The 17,763-nt window shown below is 44.2% G+C and overlaps 1 protein-coding gene across 1 annotated transcript in view; it reads left to right on the forward strand.

Annotated features, from left to right (window-relative positions):
* LOC135552076 (protein FAM135B-like) overlaps positions 1 to 17,763 on the forward strand; it is a 60,194-nt gene that overhangs the window by 12,736 nt on the left and 29,695 nt on the right. Inside the window, exon 3 of the mRNA XM_064983461.1 lies at positions 12,856 to 12,935. Coding sequence (XP_064839533.1) covers positions 12,856 to 12,935 — 80 coding nt within the window. The remainder of the gene's footprint in view (positions 1 to 12,855; positions 12,936 to 17,763) is intronic.

Below are 17,763 nucleotides of genomic sequence, written 5' to 3' on the forward strand. Positions count from 1 at the left end.
TAGTTAATATTAATACCCACTAACAGTCTCCACCTGTATCTCTGGCTGCTTCATAGTTCATATTAATACCCACTAGCAGTCTCCACCTCTATGTCTGGCTGCTTCACTTAATACCCACTGACAGTCTCCACCTGTATCTCTGGCTGCTTCACTTAATACCCACTGACAGTCTCCACCTGTATCTCTGGCTGCTTCACTTAATACCCACTGACAGTCTCCACCTGTATCTCTGGCTGCTTCACTTAATACCCACTGGCAGTCTCCACCTGTATCTCTGGCTGCTTCATAGTTAATATTAATACCCACTAACAGTCTCCACCTGTATCTCTGTCTGCTTCACGTAATACCCACTGACAGTCTCCACCTGTAGCTCTGGCTGCTTCATAGTTACTATTAATACCCACTAACAGTCTCCACCTGTAGCTCTGGCAGTTTCATAGTTAATATTAATACCCACTGACAGTCTCCACCTGTATCTCTGACTGCTTCATAGTTCATATTAATACCCACTGACAGTCTCCACCTGTATCTCTGGCTGCGTCATAGTTAATATTAATACCCACTAACAGACTCCACCTGTATCTCTGGCTGCTTCATAGTTCATTTTAATACCCACTAACAGTCTCCACCTGTATCTCTGGCTGCTTCACTTCATACCCACTGACAGTCTCCACCTGTATCTCTGGCTGCTTCATAGTTCATATTAATACCCACTAACAGTCTCCACCTGTATGTCTGGCTGCTTCACTTAATACGCACTGACAGTCTCCACCTGTATCTCTGGCTGCTTCACTTAATACCCACTGACAGTCTCCACCTGTATCTCTGGCTGCTTCATAGTTAATATTAATACCCACTAACAGTCTCCACCTGTATCTCTGGCTGCTTCACTTAATACCCACTGACAGTCTCCACCTGTATCTCTGGCTGCTTCATAGTTAATATTAATACCCACTGAAAGTCTCCACCTGTAGCTCTGGCTGTTTCATAGTTAATATTAATACCCACTGACAGTCTCCACCTGTAGCTCTGGCTGCTTCATAGTTCATATTAATACCCACTGACAGTCTCCACCTGTATCTCTGACTGCTTCATAGTTCATATTAATACCCACTAACAGTCTCCACATGTATGTCTGGCTGCTTCACTTAATACCCACTGACAGTCTCCACCTGTATCTCTGGCTGCGTCATAGTTAATATTAATACCCACTAACAGTCTCCACCTGTATCTCTGGCTGCTTCATAGTTCATATTAATACCCACTAACAGTCTCCACCTGTATCTCTGGCTGCTTCACTTCATACCCACTGACAGTCTCCACCTGTATCTCTGGCTGCTTCATAGTTCATATTAATACCCACATAACAGTCTCCACCTGTATCTCTGGCTGCTTCACTTCATACCCACTGACAGTCTCCACCTGTATCTCTGGCTGCTTCATAGTTCATATTAATACCCACTAACAGTCTCCACCTGTATGTCTGGCTGCTTCACTTAATACCCACTGACAGTCTCCACCTGTATCTCTGGCTGCTTCACTTAATACGCACTGACAGTCTCCACCTGTATCTCTGGCTGCTTCACTTAATACCCACTGACAGTCTCCACCTGTAGCTCTGGCTGTTTCATAGTTAATATTAATACCCACTGACAGTCTCCACCTGTAGCTCTGGCTGCTTCATAGTTCATATTAATACCCACTGACAGTCTCCACCTGTATGTCTGGCTGCTTCACTTAATTCCCACTGACAGTCTCCACCTGTATCTCTGGCTGCTTCACTTAATACGCACTGACAGTCTCCACCTGTATCTCTGGCTGCTTCACTTAATACCCACTGACAGTCTCCACCTGTATCTCTGGCTGCTTCATAGTTAATATTAATACCCACTAACAGTCTCCACCTGTATCTCTGGCTGCTTCACTTAATACCCACTGACAGTCTCCACCTATATCTCTGGCTGCTTCATAGTTAATATTAATACCCACTGACAGTCTCCACCTGTAGCTCTGGCTGCTTCATAGTTCATATTAATACCCACTAACAGTCTCCACCTGTATCTCTGACTGCTTCATAGTTCATATTAATACCCACTAACAGTCTCCACCTGTATCTCTGGCTGCTTCACTTCATACCCACTGACAGTCTCCACCTGTATCTCTGGCTGCTTCATAGTTCATATTAATACCCACTAACAGTCTCCACCTGTATCTCTGGCTGCTTCACTTAATACCCACTGACAGTCTCCACCTGTATCTCTGGCTGCTTCACTTAATACCCACTGACAGTCTCCACCCGTATCTCTGGCTGCTTCACTTAATACCCACTGACAGTCTCCACCTGTATCTCTGGCTGCTTCATAGTTAATATTAATACCCACTAACAGTCTCCACCTGTATCTCTGGCTGCTTCACTTAATACCCACTGACAGTCTCCACCTGTATCTCTGGCTGCTTCATAGTTCATATTAATACCCACTGACAGTCTCCACCTGTATCTCTGGCTGCGTCATAGTTAATATTAATACCCACTAACAGTCTCCACCTGTATCTCTGGCTGCGTCATTGTTCATATTAATACCCACTAACAGTCTCCACTTGTATGTCTGGCTGCTTCACTTAATACCCACTAACAGTATCCACCTGTATCTCTGGCTGCTTCATAGTTTATATTAATACCCACTAGCAGTCTCCACCTGTATCTCTGGCTGATTCACTTCATACCCACTGACAGTCTCCACCTGTATCTCTGGCTGCTTCATAGTTCATATTAATTACCCACTAACAGTCTCCACCTGTACCTCTGGCTGCTTCACTTAATATCCACTGACAGTCTCCACCTGTATCTATGGCTGCTTCACTTAATACCCACTGACAGTCTCCACCTGTATCTCTGGCTGCTTCATAGTTCATATTAATACCCACTGACAGTCTCCACCTGTATCTCTGGCTGCGTCATAGTTAATATTAATACCCACTAACAGTCTCCACCTGTATCTCTGGCTGCTTCATAGTTCATATTAATACCCACTAGCAGTCTCCACCTCTATGTCTGGCTGCTTCACTTAATACCCACTGACAGTCTCCACCTGTATCTCTGGCTGCTTCACTTAATACCCACTGACAGTCTCCACCTGTATCTCTGGCTGCTTCACTTAATACCCACTGACAGTCTCCACCTGTATCTCTGGCTGCTTCACTTAATACCCACTGGCAGTCTCCACCTGTATCTCTGGCTGCTTCATAGTTAATATTAATACCCACTAACAGTCTCCACCTGTATCTCTGTCTGCTTCACGTAATACCCACTGACAGTCTCCACCTGTAGCTCTGGCTGCTTCATAGTTACTATTAATACCCACTAACAGTCTCCACCTGTAGCTCTGGCAGTTTCATAGTTAATATTAATACCCACTGACAGTCTCCACCTGTATCTCTGACTGCTTCATAGTTCATATTAATACCCACTGACAGTCTCCACCTGTATCTCTGGCTGCGTCATAGTTAATATTAATACCCACTAACAGACTCCACCTGTATCTCTGGCTGCTTCATAGTTCATTTTAATACCCACTAACAGTCTCCACCTGTATCTCTGGCTGCTTCACTTCATACCCACTGACAGTCTCCACCTGTATCTCTGGCTGCTTCATAGTTCATATTAATACCCACTAACAGTCTCCACCTGTATGTCTGGCTGCTTCACTTAATACGCACTGACAGTCTCCACCTGTATCTCTGGCTGCTTCACTTAATACCCACTGACAGTCTCCACCTGTATCTCTGGCTGCTTCATAGTTAATATTAATACCCACTAACAGTCTCCACCTGTATCTCTGGCTGCTTCACTTAATACCCACTGACAGTCTCCACCTGTATCTCTGGCTGCTTCATAGTTAATATTAATACCCACTGAAAGTCTCCACCTGTAGCTCTGGCTGTTTCATAGTTAATATTAATACCCACTGACAGTCTCCACCTGTAGCTCTGGCTGCTTCATAGTTCATATTAATACCCACTGACAGTCTCCACCTGTATCTCTGACTGCTTCATAGTTCATATTAATACCCACTAACAGTCTCCACATGTATGTCTGGCTGCTTCACTTAATACCCACTGACAGTCTCCACCTGTATCTCTGGCTGCGTCATAGTTAATATTAATACCCACTAACAGTCTCCACCTGTATCTCTGGCTGCTTCATAGTTCATATTAATACCCACTAACAGTCTCCACCTGTATCTCTGGCTGCTTCACTTCATACCCACTGACAGTCTCCACCTGTATCTCTGGCTGCTTCATAGTTCATATTAATACCCACATAACAGTCTCCACCTGTATCTCTGGCTGCTTCACTTCATACCCACTGACAGTCTCCACCTGTATCTCTGGCTGCTTCATAGTTCATATTAATACCCACTAACAGTCTCCACCTGTATGTCTGGCTGCTTCACTTAATACCCACTGACAGTCTCCACCTGTATCTCTGGCTGCTTCACTTAATACGCACTGACAGTCTCCACCTGTATCTCTGGCTGCTTCACTTAATACCCACTGACAGTCTCCACCTGTAGCTCTGGCTGTTTCATAGTTAATATTAATACCCACTGACAGTCTCCACCTGTAGCTCTGGCTGCTTCATAGTTCATATTAATACCCACTGACAATCTCCACCTGTATGTCTGGCTGCTTCACTTAATTCCCACTGACAGTCTCCACCTGTATCTCTGGCTGCTTCACTTAATACGCACTGACAGTCTCCACCTGTATCTCTGGCTGCTTCACTTAATACCCACTGACAGTCTCCACCTGTATCTCTGGCTGCTTCATAGTTAATATTAATACCCACTAACAGTCTCCACCTGTATCTCTGGCTGCTTCACTTAATACCCACTGACAGTCTCCACCTATATCTCTGGCTGCTTCATAGTTAATATTAATACCCACTGACAGTCTCCACCTGTAGCTCTGGCTGCTTCATAGTTCATATTAATACCCACTAACAGTCTCCACCTGTATCTCTGACTGCTTCATAGTTCATATTAATACCCACTAACAGTCTCCACCTGTATCTCTGGCTGCTTCACTTCATACCCACTGACAGTCTCCACCTGTATCTCTGGCTGCTTCATAGTTCATATTAATACCCACTAACAGTCTCCACCTGTATCTCTGGCTGCTTCACTTAATACCCACTGACAGTCTCCACCTGTATCTCTGGCTGCTTCACTTAATACCCACTGACAGTCTCCACCCGTATCTCTGGCTGCTTCACTTAATACCCACTGACAGTCTCCACCTGTATCTCTGGCTGCTTCATAGTTAATATTAATACCCACTAACAGTCTCCACCTGTATCTCTGGCTGCTTCACTTAATACCCACTGACAGTCTCCACCTGTATCTCTGGCTGCTTCATAGTTCATATTAATACCCACTGACAGTCTCCACCTGTATCTCTGGCTGCGTCATAGTTAATATTAATACCCACTAACAGTCTCCACCTGTATCTCTGGCTGCGTCATTGTTCATATTAATACCCACTAACAGTCTCCACTTGTATGTCTGGCTGCTTCACTTAATACCCACTAACAGTATCCACCTGTATCTCTGGCTGCTTCATAGTTTATATTAATACCCACTAGCAGTCTCCACCTGTATCTCTGGCTGATTCACTTCATACCCACTGACAGTCTCCACCTGTATCTCTGGCTGCTTCATAGTTCATATTAATTACCCACTAACAGTCTCCACCTGTACCTCTGGCTGCTTCACTTAATATCCACTGACAGTCTCCACCTGTATCTATGGCTGCTTCACTTAATACCCACTGACAGTCTCCACCTGTATCTCTGGCTGCTTCATAGTTCATATTAATACCCACTGACAGTCTCCACCTGTATCTCTGGCTGCGTCATAGTTAATATTAATACCCACTAACAGTCTCCACCTGTATCTCTGGCTGCTTCATAGTTCATATTAATACCCACTAGCAGTCTCCACCTCTATGTCTGGCTGCTTCACTTAATACCCACTGACAGTCTCCACCTGTATCTCTGGCTGCTTCACTTAATACCCACTGACAGTCTCCACCTGTATCTCTGGCTGCTTCATAGTTCATATTAATACCCACTGACAGTCTCCACCTGTATCTCTGTCTGCTTCATAGTTCATATTAATACCCATTGACAGTCTCCACCTGTATCTCTGGCTGCTTCATAGTTCATATTAATACCCGCTGACAGTCTCCACCTGTATCTCTGGCTGCTTCATAGTTCATATTAATACCCACTAACAGTCTCCACCTGTATGTCTGGCTGCTTCACTTAATACCCCATTGACAGTCTCCACCTGTATCTCTGACTGCTTCATAGTTAATATTAATACCCACTAACAGTCTCCACCTGTATCTCTGGCTGCTTCATAGTTCATATTAATACCCACTAACAGTCTCCACCTGTATCTCTGGCTGCTTCACTTCATACCCACTCACAGTCTCCACCTGTATCTCTGGCTGCTTCATAGTTCATATTAATACCCACTAACAGTCTCCACCTGTATCTCTGGCTGCTTCACTTAATACCCACTGACAGTCTCCACCTGTATCTCTGGCTGCTTCACTTAATACCCACTGACAGTCTCCACCCGTATCTCTGGGTGCTTCACTTAATACCAACTGACAGTCTCCACCTGTATCAATGGCTGCTTCATAGTTAATATTAATACCCACTAACAGTCTCCACCTGTATCTCTGGCTGCTTCACTTAATACCCACTGACAGTCTCCACCTGTATCTCTGTCTGCTTCATAGTTCATATTAATACCCATTGACAGTCTCCACCTGTATCTCTGGCTGCTTCATAGTTCATATTAATACCCACTGACAGTCTCCACCTGTATCTCTGGCTGCTTCATAGTTCATATTAATACCCACTAACAGTCTCCACCTGTATGTCTGGCTGCTTCACTTAATACCCCATTGACAGTCTCCACCTGTATCTCTGGCTGCTTCACTTAATACCCACTAACAGTCTCCACCTGTATCTCTGGCTGCTTCACTTCATACCCACTGACAGTCTCCACCTGTAACTCTGGCTGCTTCATAGTTCATATTAATACCCACTAACAGTCTCCACCTGTATGTCTGGCTGCTTCACTTAATACCCACTGACAGTCTCCACCTGTATCTCTGGCTGCTTCACTTAATACCCACTGACAGTCTCCACTTGTATCTCTGTCTGCTTCACTTAATACCCACTGAAAGTCTCCACCTGTATCTCTGGCTGCTTCACTTCATACCCACTGACAGTCTCCACCAGTATCTCTGGCTGCTTCATAGTTCATATTAATACCCACTGACAGTCTCCACCTGTATCTCTGGCTGCTTCATAGTTCATATTAATACCCACTAACAGTCTCCACCTGTATGTCTGGCTGCTTCACTTAATACCCACTGACAGTCTCCACCTGTATCTCTGGCAGCTTCACTTAATTCCCACTAACAGTCTCCACCTGTATCTCTGGCTGCTTCATAGTTAATATTAATACCCACTGACAGTCTCCACCTGTAGCTCTGGCTGTTTCATAGTTAATATTAATACCACTGACAGTCTCTACCTGTATCTCTGGCTGCTTCATAGTTCATATTAATACCCACTGACAGTCTCCACCTGTATCTCTGGCTGCTTCATAGTTTATATTAATACCCACTAACAGTCTCCACCTGTATCTCTGGCTGCTTCACTTAATACCCACAGACAGTCTCTACCTGTATCTCTGGCTGCTTCATAGTTAATATTAATACCCACTGACAGTCTCCACCTGTATCTCTGGCTGCTTCATAGTTCATATTAATACCCATTGACAGTCTCCACCTGTATCTCTGGCTGCTTCATAGTTCATATTAATACCCACTGACAGTCTCCACCTGTATCTCTGGCTGCTTCATAGTTCATATTAATACCCACTAACAGTCTCCACCTGTATGTCTGGCTGCTTCACTTAATACCCACTGACAGTCTCCACCTGTATCTCTGGCTGCTTCACTTAATACCCACTAACAGTCTCCACCTGTATCTCTGGCTGCTTCACTTCATACCCACTGACAGTCTCCACCTGTATCTCTGGCTGCTTCATAGTTCATATTAATACCCACTAACAGTCTCCACCTGTATGTCTGGCTGCTTCACTTAATACCCACTGACAGTCTCCACCTGTATCTCTGGCTGCTTCACTTAATACCCACTAACAGTCTCCACCTGTATCTCTGGCTGCTTCACTTCATACCCACTGACAGTCTCCACCTGTATCTCTGGCTGCTTCATAGTTCATATTAATACCCACTAACAGTCTCCACCTGTATGTCTGGCTGCTTCACCTAATACCCATTGACAGTCTCCACCTGTATCTCTGGCTGCTTCACTTAATACCCACTGACAGTCTCCACCTGTATCTCTGTCTGCTTCACTTAATACCCACTGAAAGTCTCCACCTGTATCTCTGCCTGCTTCACTTCATACCCACTGACAGTCTCCACCTGTATATCTGGCTGCTTCATAGTTCATATTAATACCCACTGACAGTCTCCACCTGTATCTCTGGCTGCTTCATAGTTCATATTAATACCCACTAACAGTCTCCACCTGTATGTCTGGCTGCTTCACTTAATACCCACTGACATTCTCCACCTGTATCTCTGGCAGCTTCACTTAATTCCCACTAACAGTCTCCACCTGTATATCTGGCTGCTTCACCTCATACCCACTGACAGTCTCCACCTGTATATCTGGCTGCCTCATAGTTCATATTAATTCCCACTAACAGTCTCCACCTGTATCTCTGGCTGCTTCACATAATACCCACTGACAGTCTCCACCTGTACCTCTGGCTGCTTCACTTCATAACCACTAACAGTATCCACCTTTATCTCTGGCTGCTTCATTTAATACCCACTGACAGTCTCCACCTGTAGCTCTGGCTGTTTCATAGTTAATATTAATACCCACTGACAGTCTCCACCTGTAGCTCTGGCTGCTTCATAGTTCATATTAATTCCCACTGACAGTCTCCACCTGTATCTCTGGCTGCTTCACTTAATACCCACTGACAGTCTCCACCTGTATCTCTGGCTGCTTCATAGTTCATATTAATACCCACTGACAGTCTCCACCTGTATCTCTGGCTGCGTCATAGTTAATATTAATACCCACTAACAGTCTCCACCTGTATCTCTGGCTGCTTCATAGTTCATATTAATACCCACTGACAGTCTCCACCTGTATCTCTGGCTGCTTCACTTAAAACCCACTGACAGTCTCCCCCTGTATCTCTGGCTGCTTCATAGTTAATATTAATACCCACTGACAGTCTCCTCCTGTATCTCTGGCTGCTTCAGTTAATACCCACTGACAGTCTCCACCTGTATATCTGGCTGCTTCATAGTTCATATTAATACCCACTGACAGTCTCCACCTGTATCTCTGGCTGCTTCATAGTTCATATTAATGATAGGATTTAGGAAAGTGTCATCTTTATACCGTACAGTAGGATATGTTTGAGGACAGATATTGGACCTGTTAGTACGCTACATTGGGAATGGGGTGCTATCTGGGACACAGACACGAGGCAGAATAGGGTCAGATTATAACCGGGCATCTGGCTAGCCTGTGGGATGTGACTCTGGCAGACTGAATGGCCAGCTTTACCCAGATTAGATTTTCCTGGCTCCAAACAGGACAGAGAGGGCTCAAGCTTTTGGCCAAATATAATCCTGCTTAGCTGAGCCTGAGTGCACTAATATATTTGTTCTTATGCATGTTTCCGCCCCGAACAGCAACATGGAGGAAGTAGGTCTGATCGGAGGACAGAACAGAGGGAGGTCCAAGTGACTGCTGGTGTAAAGAAAACACAGTCATTGGCTTTTGTGAGATGAGGAGAAATGTACAAAGAAAGACCATTAGGTTAAACATCTATGCAAGTCTTATATACAGCCCTGAAAAGGCTATTCCCATGTACGTTTTATACAAACCCTATAGAAGAGTGAGTGTATTAAACGAAAGTCTGTGTTTGATGTTTTAAACCAGGAGAGGGTGATAAGAGCAGCACATGCCTTTTAGTTGAGCCGAGCGGATGGCGAATTAGTCACGTCTAACGTTGCTCTTGATGCTCTAATCAGGTTTGATTGATAATCCTGGCTGTAGTTTCTAGGAGCATGGCCATGTGAAGTCCATTTGAAGAACTGGTTGCCAATACATCCCCAGCGTGTGATACCCAGAATGCACTCCTCCAACCAGGAAGCATCTGTTTCTGACGTTCTAACTAGTACAATTAATGAATGTTTCCTCTTTTGTTTTTATTGGAAACGTGCTCATATGTCAATGATGTAGTGCAGGATATCAGGACAAACTACAGGTATACTGTATATCATTCACATTCTCTCTGCTATCGTTTTCCCACAATACACTAACCATAACATGTTCTACAATGGGTTTCACACAGTCGTGCTGTGATCTGCCTTGAACCTTTTTCGTAGCTAAGTCTATATCCTTATTTATCAACCTCCAAAACCTTTTCCCTGCTTTTCACTGTCACGCCTCTGTTTCCCAGAGGCGGTCGCTTGCTAAAACCCTGATGGTACCATGTCTGTTCACAGCTAGGCTCTGGTCTCTTCCATCGCCTTCCGATGGGTCTCAAATCAAATTAAATTGTATTTGTCACATGCGCCGAATACAACAGGTGTAGGCCTTACAGTGAAATGCTTACTTACAAGCCCTTAACCAACAATGCTTTAAAAAGTTAAGAAGAAATATGTGTTCAGTAAAAAATAGATAAATATTCAAAAGAAATCTAATAAAATAAAAGTAACAAATAATTAAAGAGCAGCAGTAAAATTGCAATAGCAAGGCTATGCAATAGCAAGGCTATATACAGGGGGTACCAGTACAGAGTCAATGTGCGGCGGCACCGGTTAGTCGGGGTAATTGAGGTAATATGTACATGTAGGTAGAGTTAAAGTGACCATGCAAAGATAATAAACAGAGAGTAGCAGCAGCATAACAAAGGACTCTGGGTAACCCTTTGATTAGCTGTTCAGGAGTCTCATGGCTTAGCGGTAGAAGCTGGTAAGAAGCCTTTTGGACCGAGACTTGGCGCTCCTGTATCGCTTGCCGCTTGCGGTAGCAGGGAGAACAATCTATGACTAGGGTGGCTGGAGTCTGACAATTTTTAGGGCCTTCCTCTGACACTGCCTGGTATAGAGGTCCTGGATTGCAGAAAACTTGGCCCCAGTGATGTACTGGGCCCTACGCACTACCCTCTGTAGTGCCTTGAGGTCAGAGGCTGAGCAGTTGCCATACCAGGCAGTGATGCAACCAGTCAGGATGCTTTCGATGATGCAGCTGTAGAACTTTTTGAGGATCTGAGGACCCATGCCAAATCTTTTCAGTGTCCTGAGGGTGTATAGGCTTTGTCGTTCCCTCTTCACGACTGCCTTAGTGTGTTTGGACCATGTTAGTTTGTTGGTGATGTAGACACGAAGGAACTTAAAGCTCTGAAACCTGCTCTACTTCAGTCCTGTCGGTGAGAATGGGGGCATGCTCAGTCCTCCTTTTCCTGTAGTCCACAATCATCTCCTTTGTCTTGATCACATTGAGGGAGAGGTTGTTGTCCTGGCACCACATGGGCAGGTCTCTGACCTCATCCCTATAGGCTGTCTCATCATTGTTTGTGATCAGGCCTACCAGTGTTGTGTCATTGGCAAACTTAATAATGGTGTTGGAGTCGTGCCTGGCCATGCAGTCATGAGTGAACAGGGAGTACAGGAGGGGAGGATCAACGTGGTGGATGTGCTGTTACCTACCCTTACCACCTGGGGACGTCCCGTCAGGAAGTCCAGGATCCAGTTGCAGAGGGAGGTGTTTAGTCCCAGGGTCCTTAGCTTAGCGATGAGCTTGGAGGGCACTATGGTGTTGAATATTGAGCTGTAGTCGATGAATAGCATTCTCACATAGGTGTTCCTTTTGTCCAGGTGGGAAAGGGCAGTGCTGAGTGCAATTGCAGGGGACACAATGTGTTTTTTTACACAGAACCACATCCATTCACACTCCAATACTGAAAGTGATCTTTGAAAGATCCGTATTTCACTGCACTTTTCATACCCATATATTTTTTTACGAAGGAATTCTGTATGTCAGCATTTGCAGGATGATAATAGAATGCATGAGGCAATTCCAAATGATAGTATTAGGGATGTAGTATCAGTTTGATCAGCTATTGTTCAGAGCTCTACTACCGTTGACCTTCAAGCACAGACAGCAGCAGGCTCCACTGAATGGTGCATTACGATGAGTCATATCTTATTTATTTGCCATTTTATCCGGTCCTCGTTAATAATGAAGGTAAATTTGTACAATTCCTTAGCAGCTGTTTGACATGACAGTGCTAGCCCCGGGTCTGATGTCATGGAAAGCAGCAGTTCTTTCCATTCCATTATGGACATTGATTTCATATGCTATAGTGTGTGTGTGGTATGTGTAGTGATGCGTAGCACCGGTATGTGTGTATTAGCTATTTGCAAATGCCGTATCTTAATTTGATCCTCCTGTTGTTGAAGGAATTTTCCTGCGCGGCAGGTAATGCAAACCTGTAGTGTATTTGAGGCTTAAAAAAGGCTTCTAAAGTTTCCACTTTAAAATGTCAGACTTGATTTGCCCTAATAAAAGATGGATCGACCCCTACAAAGGATTTCCATGAATTATAATCCACATAATAATTCACAGTTCCTGTTGCTGCAGGTATATTGTTCTGCTGTAGCAAACTGGCTCAAAATTAATAGTATTGCATTGTTTTCTCCCTCCAGATTCTACCAGGTCCGAGCAGGGCTGAAGGTCTCTCCTCGTGTACCACACAGGTTGATAGCGACAACACCAGGGAATACAGGTAATGTTCTCACATTGAGTTAAATCTGAATATTGTTTGGTGTTTTTAATGGATCGTTTGAACTTTGGAGCAGCAGTATGTTTTCCATTTGCCATAGATTGGGCCAGGAGTTTTTTCCTGAGCAGGTTCTGGTCAGGTCATGCTGAAAGATACATAGATGACATAGAACAGTTTCTTCGTTTTACAGATACTAATTCCCACATAAATGTACCTCACTGATTACAGCAATGGGCAGGTGGGCAAGACCCACAGCAGCTTGTAGTATACCGAGACTTCTATACAGGTAGTTTGAGTTTATGCATAACATACCAGTAGTTGGGACACTGTGTCTATGCAGTCTGTTAGGCCAAGGACTGTTGTGGGTTGAGTGTGAGATGATAATGCTTGTCTGCTTACCCTGCTACATGATTACAATCATCTTCTGTGATCCACATTCTTAGCCACAATGACACACATGCTGAAGTACAGTTTCCTTTGATGTTTCTGAAAACAACACCTGCTTTTTATTGCATTTGGCCACTGAAACTATAGTGTATGGTAACAGTAGTGTGTTAGCGGTGTGCTGTGTTGGAGCCTTGGTCTTGACTTTTTATCAGGGGCTCGACGTTTTGGAGGAATTAAGTCTGTACCACATGCTAGCTGTTTGTATGGCCCATATTATTCATGTTTCTGCTGTGTTATACCAACTGGTTTGGCCTCATGCAACAGGCCACCATTAGCACCTAACTATGGGTGCTTCAGGGTTGCATAATGTGCAGGAATCTGAGACAGCCATGAAAACTGCCTGTCTTTGTCTTAGAGGTGTGAAACCAAAAGGTTTATTGAACATCATCGTTTTGACTAATGATTTTAAACAGTGCAAGTGTCACAGCTGCCTTTAACACATGCAAATGAATTTGTATTGCATTGAGTTTTGATGTAGACTATACATGTTCTGCACCAGAGAAAATAGTCCCTCTCTTCTCGAGAAGATACAGTCCCACAGAAAGAGACGGCACAAAGTTCCCGTTGCCACCGAGTGTCTCCTGCCTTGTCTTACATTGTCTCAAACAATCGGTTTAGGGGTGTATTCACCAGAAGATCAGAGGGTTTTGTTCTAACATGACAGAGTTGAATGACGAGTTGAAACAGAGGAAAGCTGGCATTAGACACGCCAAAAGAGAAGCAACAGTGTGTTACTTCTAGCTGACCGCTTCCTCTCGTGTTCTCTGTTTAGTAGAAATAAGCCTTGTTGTTATTGGTGGAGAGTGTTTCCTTCTCAGGCTGATGAATCTGGCTGAAGTACATGATGTGGTTTCTTCCCTTTGTGGCACATTTACAACTGCACTTTTTGTTGACTTCAGTGGCCGTTACTAAAATGTTAGTGTTGAGAATATATTTTCTCGCTGCGCAAGACTGTTCCAGTAGACCGGGCTGACACACACTGTCATTGTACTGTACTGTAGTCCCATCAGCATTAGCAGACAGATCTGGTCCCCTGGATAAGCAGGAAGCCATATCCCAGGCGTCTCTGATTTGCTGTAATAAAAAAATCTATTATTAGTACAGGGTCCTGTGTGGCTCAGTCGGTAGAGCATGGCGCTTGCAACGCCAAGCGTCGTGGGTTCGATTCCCGCTGGGGCCACCCATATGTAAAAGTAGTGGCCCCAGCCGACTTGTAAGTCGCTTTGGACAAAAGCGTCTGCTAAATGGGATATATTATATTATTATTATTTTTTATTATTATTATTATTATTATATTATTATTATTAGTACATTATGATTGGAACAGGACGCAGGGAACAGTGTGTGTGTGTGTGTGTGGGTAAGCGTGTGCATGGTTCGGGCTGCAAAAGCCGTTTATTGTGATGGTCTGACCCTGACATTGAGATGTGACACTCAGGCATTTCTTCAGACCTTCCAGCCACCTGCTCCTAGCCTCCTACTGACTGTAATAATCTGGATATCACTCTGACCTCTGTGGGGAAGTCAGGGAGGGATTGATCAGACCAATGCGACCTGTTGTATGGTGGAGCTTCACATGGTGCTGTGCAGCATAAAACAGCACAGTATTTTACTGTATCAATTTGTGAAGTACAGAGCAGTATATAATGAGAGGTTAGCTGCATCTTTCGCTACCGTATGCATTAGATCCATTATACGATTTGATAGGAGAACTGCGTAGAGTGGAGGGCATCAACTTGAACGACTTTGCAGCTTTTAGCCCCCATAATATGTCCAGTCCGTTGTCGATAGTGTTTAGTTTATTGTCCATAATATGTTCACTTTCAGCAATAATAGGTTGTAGTGATGATCTCTGCACTGCCAGATGATAACATCAGCAAATCATTTGCTGTAGTGCAGAATATTCATATAGCCTAGCCTAGTATCAGGATTCCCTGCACACACACAGTGCAGCAGTGCCAGAGTATCTGTACACAGTGAGTGTCGCTAGCTCCATTGCAGCAATGGAACATACAGTAACATAACAGTATGTATCCATATTCTAATTGGAGGACTTAGCCGCAGTCCCCTTCCCCATCCCCCTCCCCTCTCCTGCTGCTCCTCCTCTACAAGGTCACGTATTACGGCCAAAAGCCTCGCAGACAGACAGGACAGACAGGGCTCCCAGACATAAATTCACCAGCCAATGACACGCTCCGTTCCAGCCAGCCAGGACAAAGACATTTATCAACCACAAAGACTTGGGAATTGATCCACCCAGAGTACTGTGGGAAATTAAAGTGTTGTGTACTTGACATTTCAAGCAGAGAAATGAAAGGTGTGACGGATTGTCTCGCTTCTGAAGCCCAGCCATTTAATGTCTGTGATTCATACAGACAAACATTGTGGTGTGTTAAGTCAGGATGGTGTTATATGAATTAGCTTAGCATGTACCGTTCTGCTGCCTCCTTACAGTAGCTTAACTATAAATGTAATATGTCACACAAACAGTAGGAGAATATCTGAGAAAGAGAGAGAGAGAGAGAGAGAGAGAGAGAGAGAGAGAGAGAGAGAGAGAGGATAGGGACTAGAGAGAGAAAAAAGAGGGTAGAAGGAGCAAAAGAGTGAGCGAAAGAGAGAGTGAGAGATTGAGAAAGAAAGAGAGAGAGAGAGAGGGAAAGAGAGAGAGACAAGGGCAACCAGTGAAGGACAAACACCATTGTAAATACAACCCATATTTATTTATTTCCCCTTTTGTACTTAAACTATTTGCACACGGCTAAAACACTGTATGTCGACATATATACATATTTGAAATGATTTTATTATTCTGGTACTTGTGCGAGTGTTTATTTCACTTTTGCTTATCCATTGAACTTGCTTTGGCCGTGTAAACATATGTTTCCCATGGCAATGAAGCCCCTTGAGTTGAATTGAATGATATTGAATGGAGTTGAGAGCGAGACAAGAGAAAGCGATAGTGAATGAGCCGGTCACTTCTGGTGCAGAGGCACAGTGGTTGAAGGCTTAAAGTTGGAGGGTCTATAACACTGGGGAAACTCCTTGTAACTCCTGTATGTTGCTTGAGAACATGAGCCCTTTCATTGCGTACACGAGTAATTGCATTCCTTTAAATCACATGTAGTGCCAGAACGTGTAAACGATGTACAGTAGTTTGATTGATAACTTGATTAGTACCTCATTATCACAAGGAGGAGTCTTAGTGAAGCCTCGTTAATGCCTTTCTAGTTCCTCTCCCTCTATCCCTGTAGAACTAGAGATGCCGTGTTTTGAGATTGGCCGGGAGCACTGAGCATTCACCCTCATTATAACTCTGTTGACAAACGGACTGTTCCTCTGTAACAGCCAGGCTATGATTGTTTTGGAATTAAATAAGACTATTTGGGGCTTGCAGTGTCACATCATGCTGCCAAAACACAACATTCTTTCACTAAATCTAAATGTTGTACAAAACAGCCTGCCACTCGTGCTGGTTGAAGTGACTGCTCTTTCTGGAGAGGGCTGCCGAGAGAGGGAGAGAAGGGGAGAACAGGGAGAAGAAACAGAGAAACCGAGGGAGAGAGAGAGAGAGAGAGAGAGAGAGAGAGAGAGAGAGGAGGGGGTGTAGAGTGCATGTCAGGGTAGATAAAAGGAGAGCATCTCAGTGGGATGCTTCCTTCAAAAGCCTATCACAGCTGCACATCCAGCAGCCGGATGCAGACAGCTGCTTCCTCACATCTACTTTTCAGGAACAAGCAGAAAACACCACTGACTATATAGAGATGTAATGGAAAACCATTTATTTTGATACCCAGAGAAATGTCATATTGTATATTTATCCATTCAGCTATGCAATAGTCACTGCTTCTGAGTCTCAGTTACAGTATGTGGAGGACATGAAATGAAAGTGATGGGAAAGTTGATGTGTTTGTCATGTATGATGATGATCAGGGACGCCTCGAGGCTTTGGGGGCCCGAAGCCAGATCTGGTCGGGGGACCCCACCACTTTGAGGGAAAACCTTTAAAATGATTTTTCTGCAATTTTGCCATGGGGCAGAGAGAGCATTTTGCAGTTTTAATTAAAACTAATGTCATGCAATTCTACTAATTTTGCCATGGGCAGAGAGAGCATTTTGCAGTTTTAGAAGCTAGTTCCCAGCAATTTTGCCATGACTTAAACCAGGTTCATGTGATATCTGAGTGAGAGTGACTAATAAGATCAATGTGGGCTCCCAGGGGCTCAGGGCCCCTGGGCACGTGCCTTGCTTGCCTGGTAAGTAATTCAGTTATTCAGCCCTGATTACTACAAGGTTTAGATAGCTGGCTAGACTAACTTACCTAGCAATCTATAGAATATTAGCTGTCATGGACTAAGTGAGTGACTGTCAGTGACTGACATAACAA

This window comes from Oncorhynchus masou, chromosome 13 (genome assembly GCF_036934945.1).
Source record: "Oncorhynchus masou masou isolate Uvic2021 chromosome 13, UVic_Omas_1.1, whole genome shotgun sequence".
In the NCBI taxonomy this organism is placed as follows: Eukaryota; Metazoa; Chordata; class Actinopteri; order Salmoniformes; family Salmonidae; genus Oncorhynchus; species Oncorhynchus masou.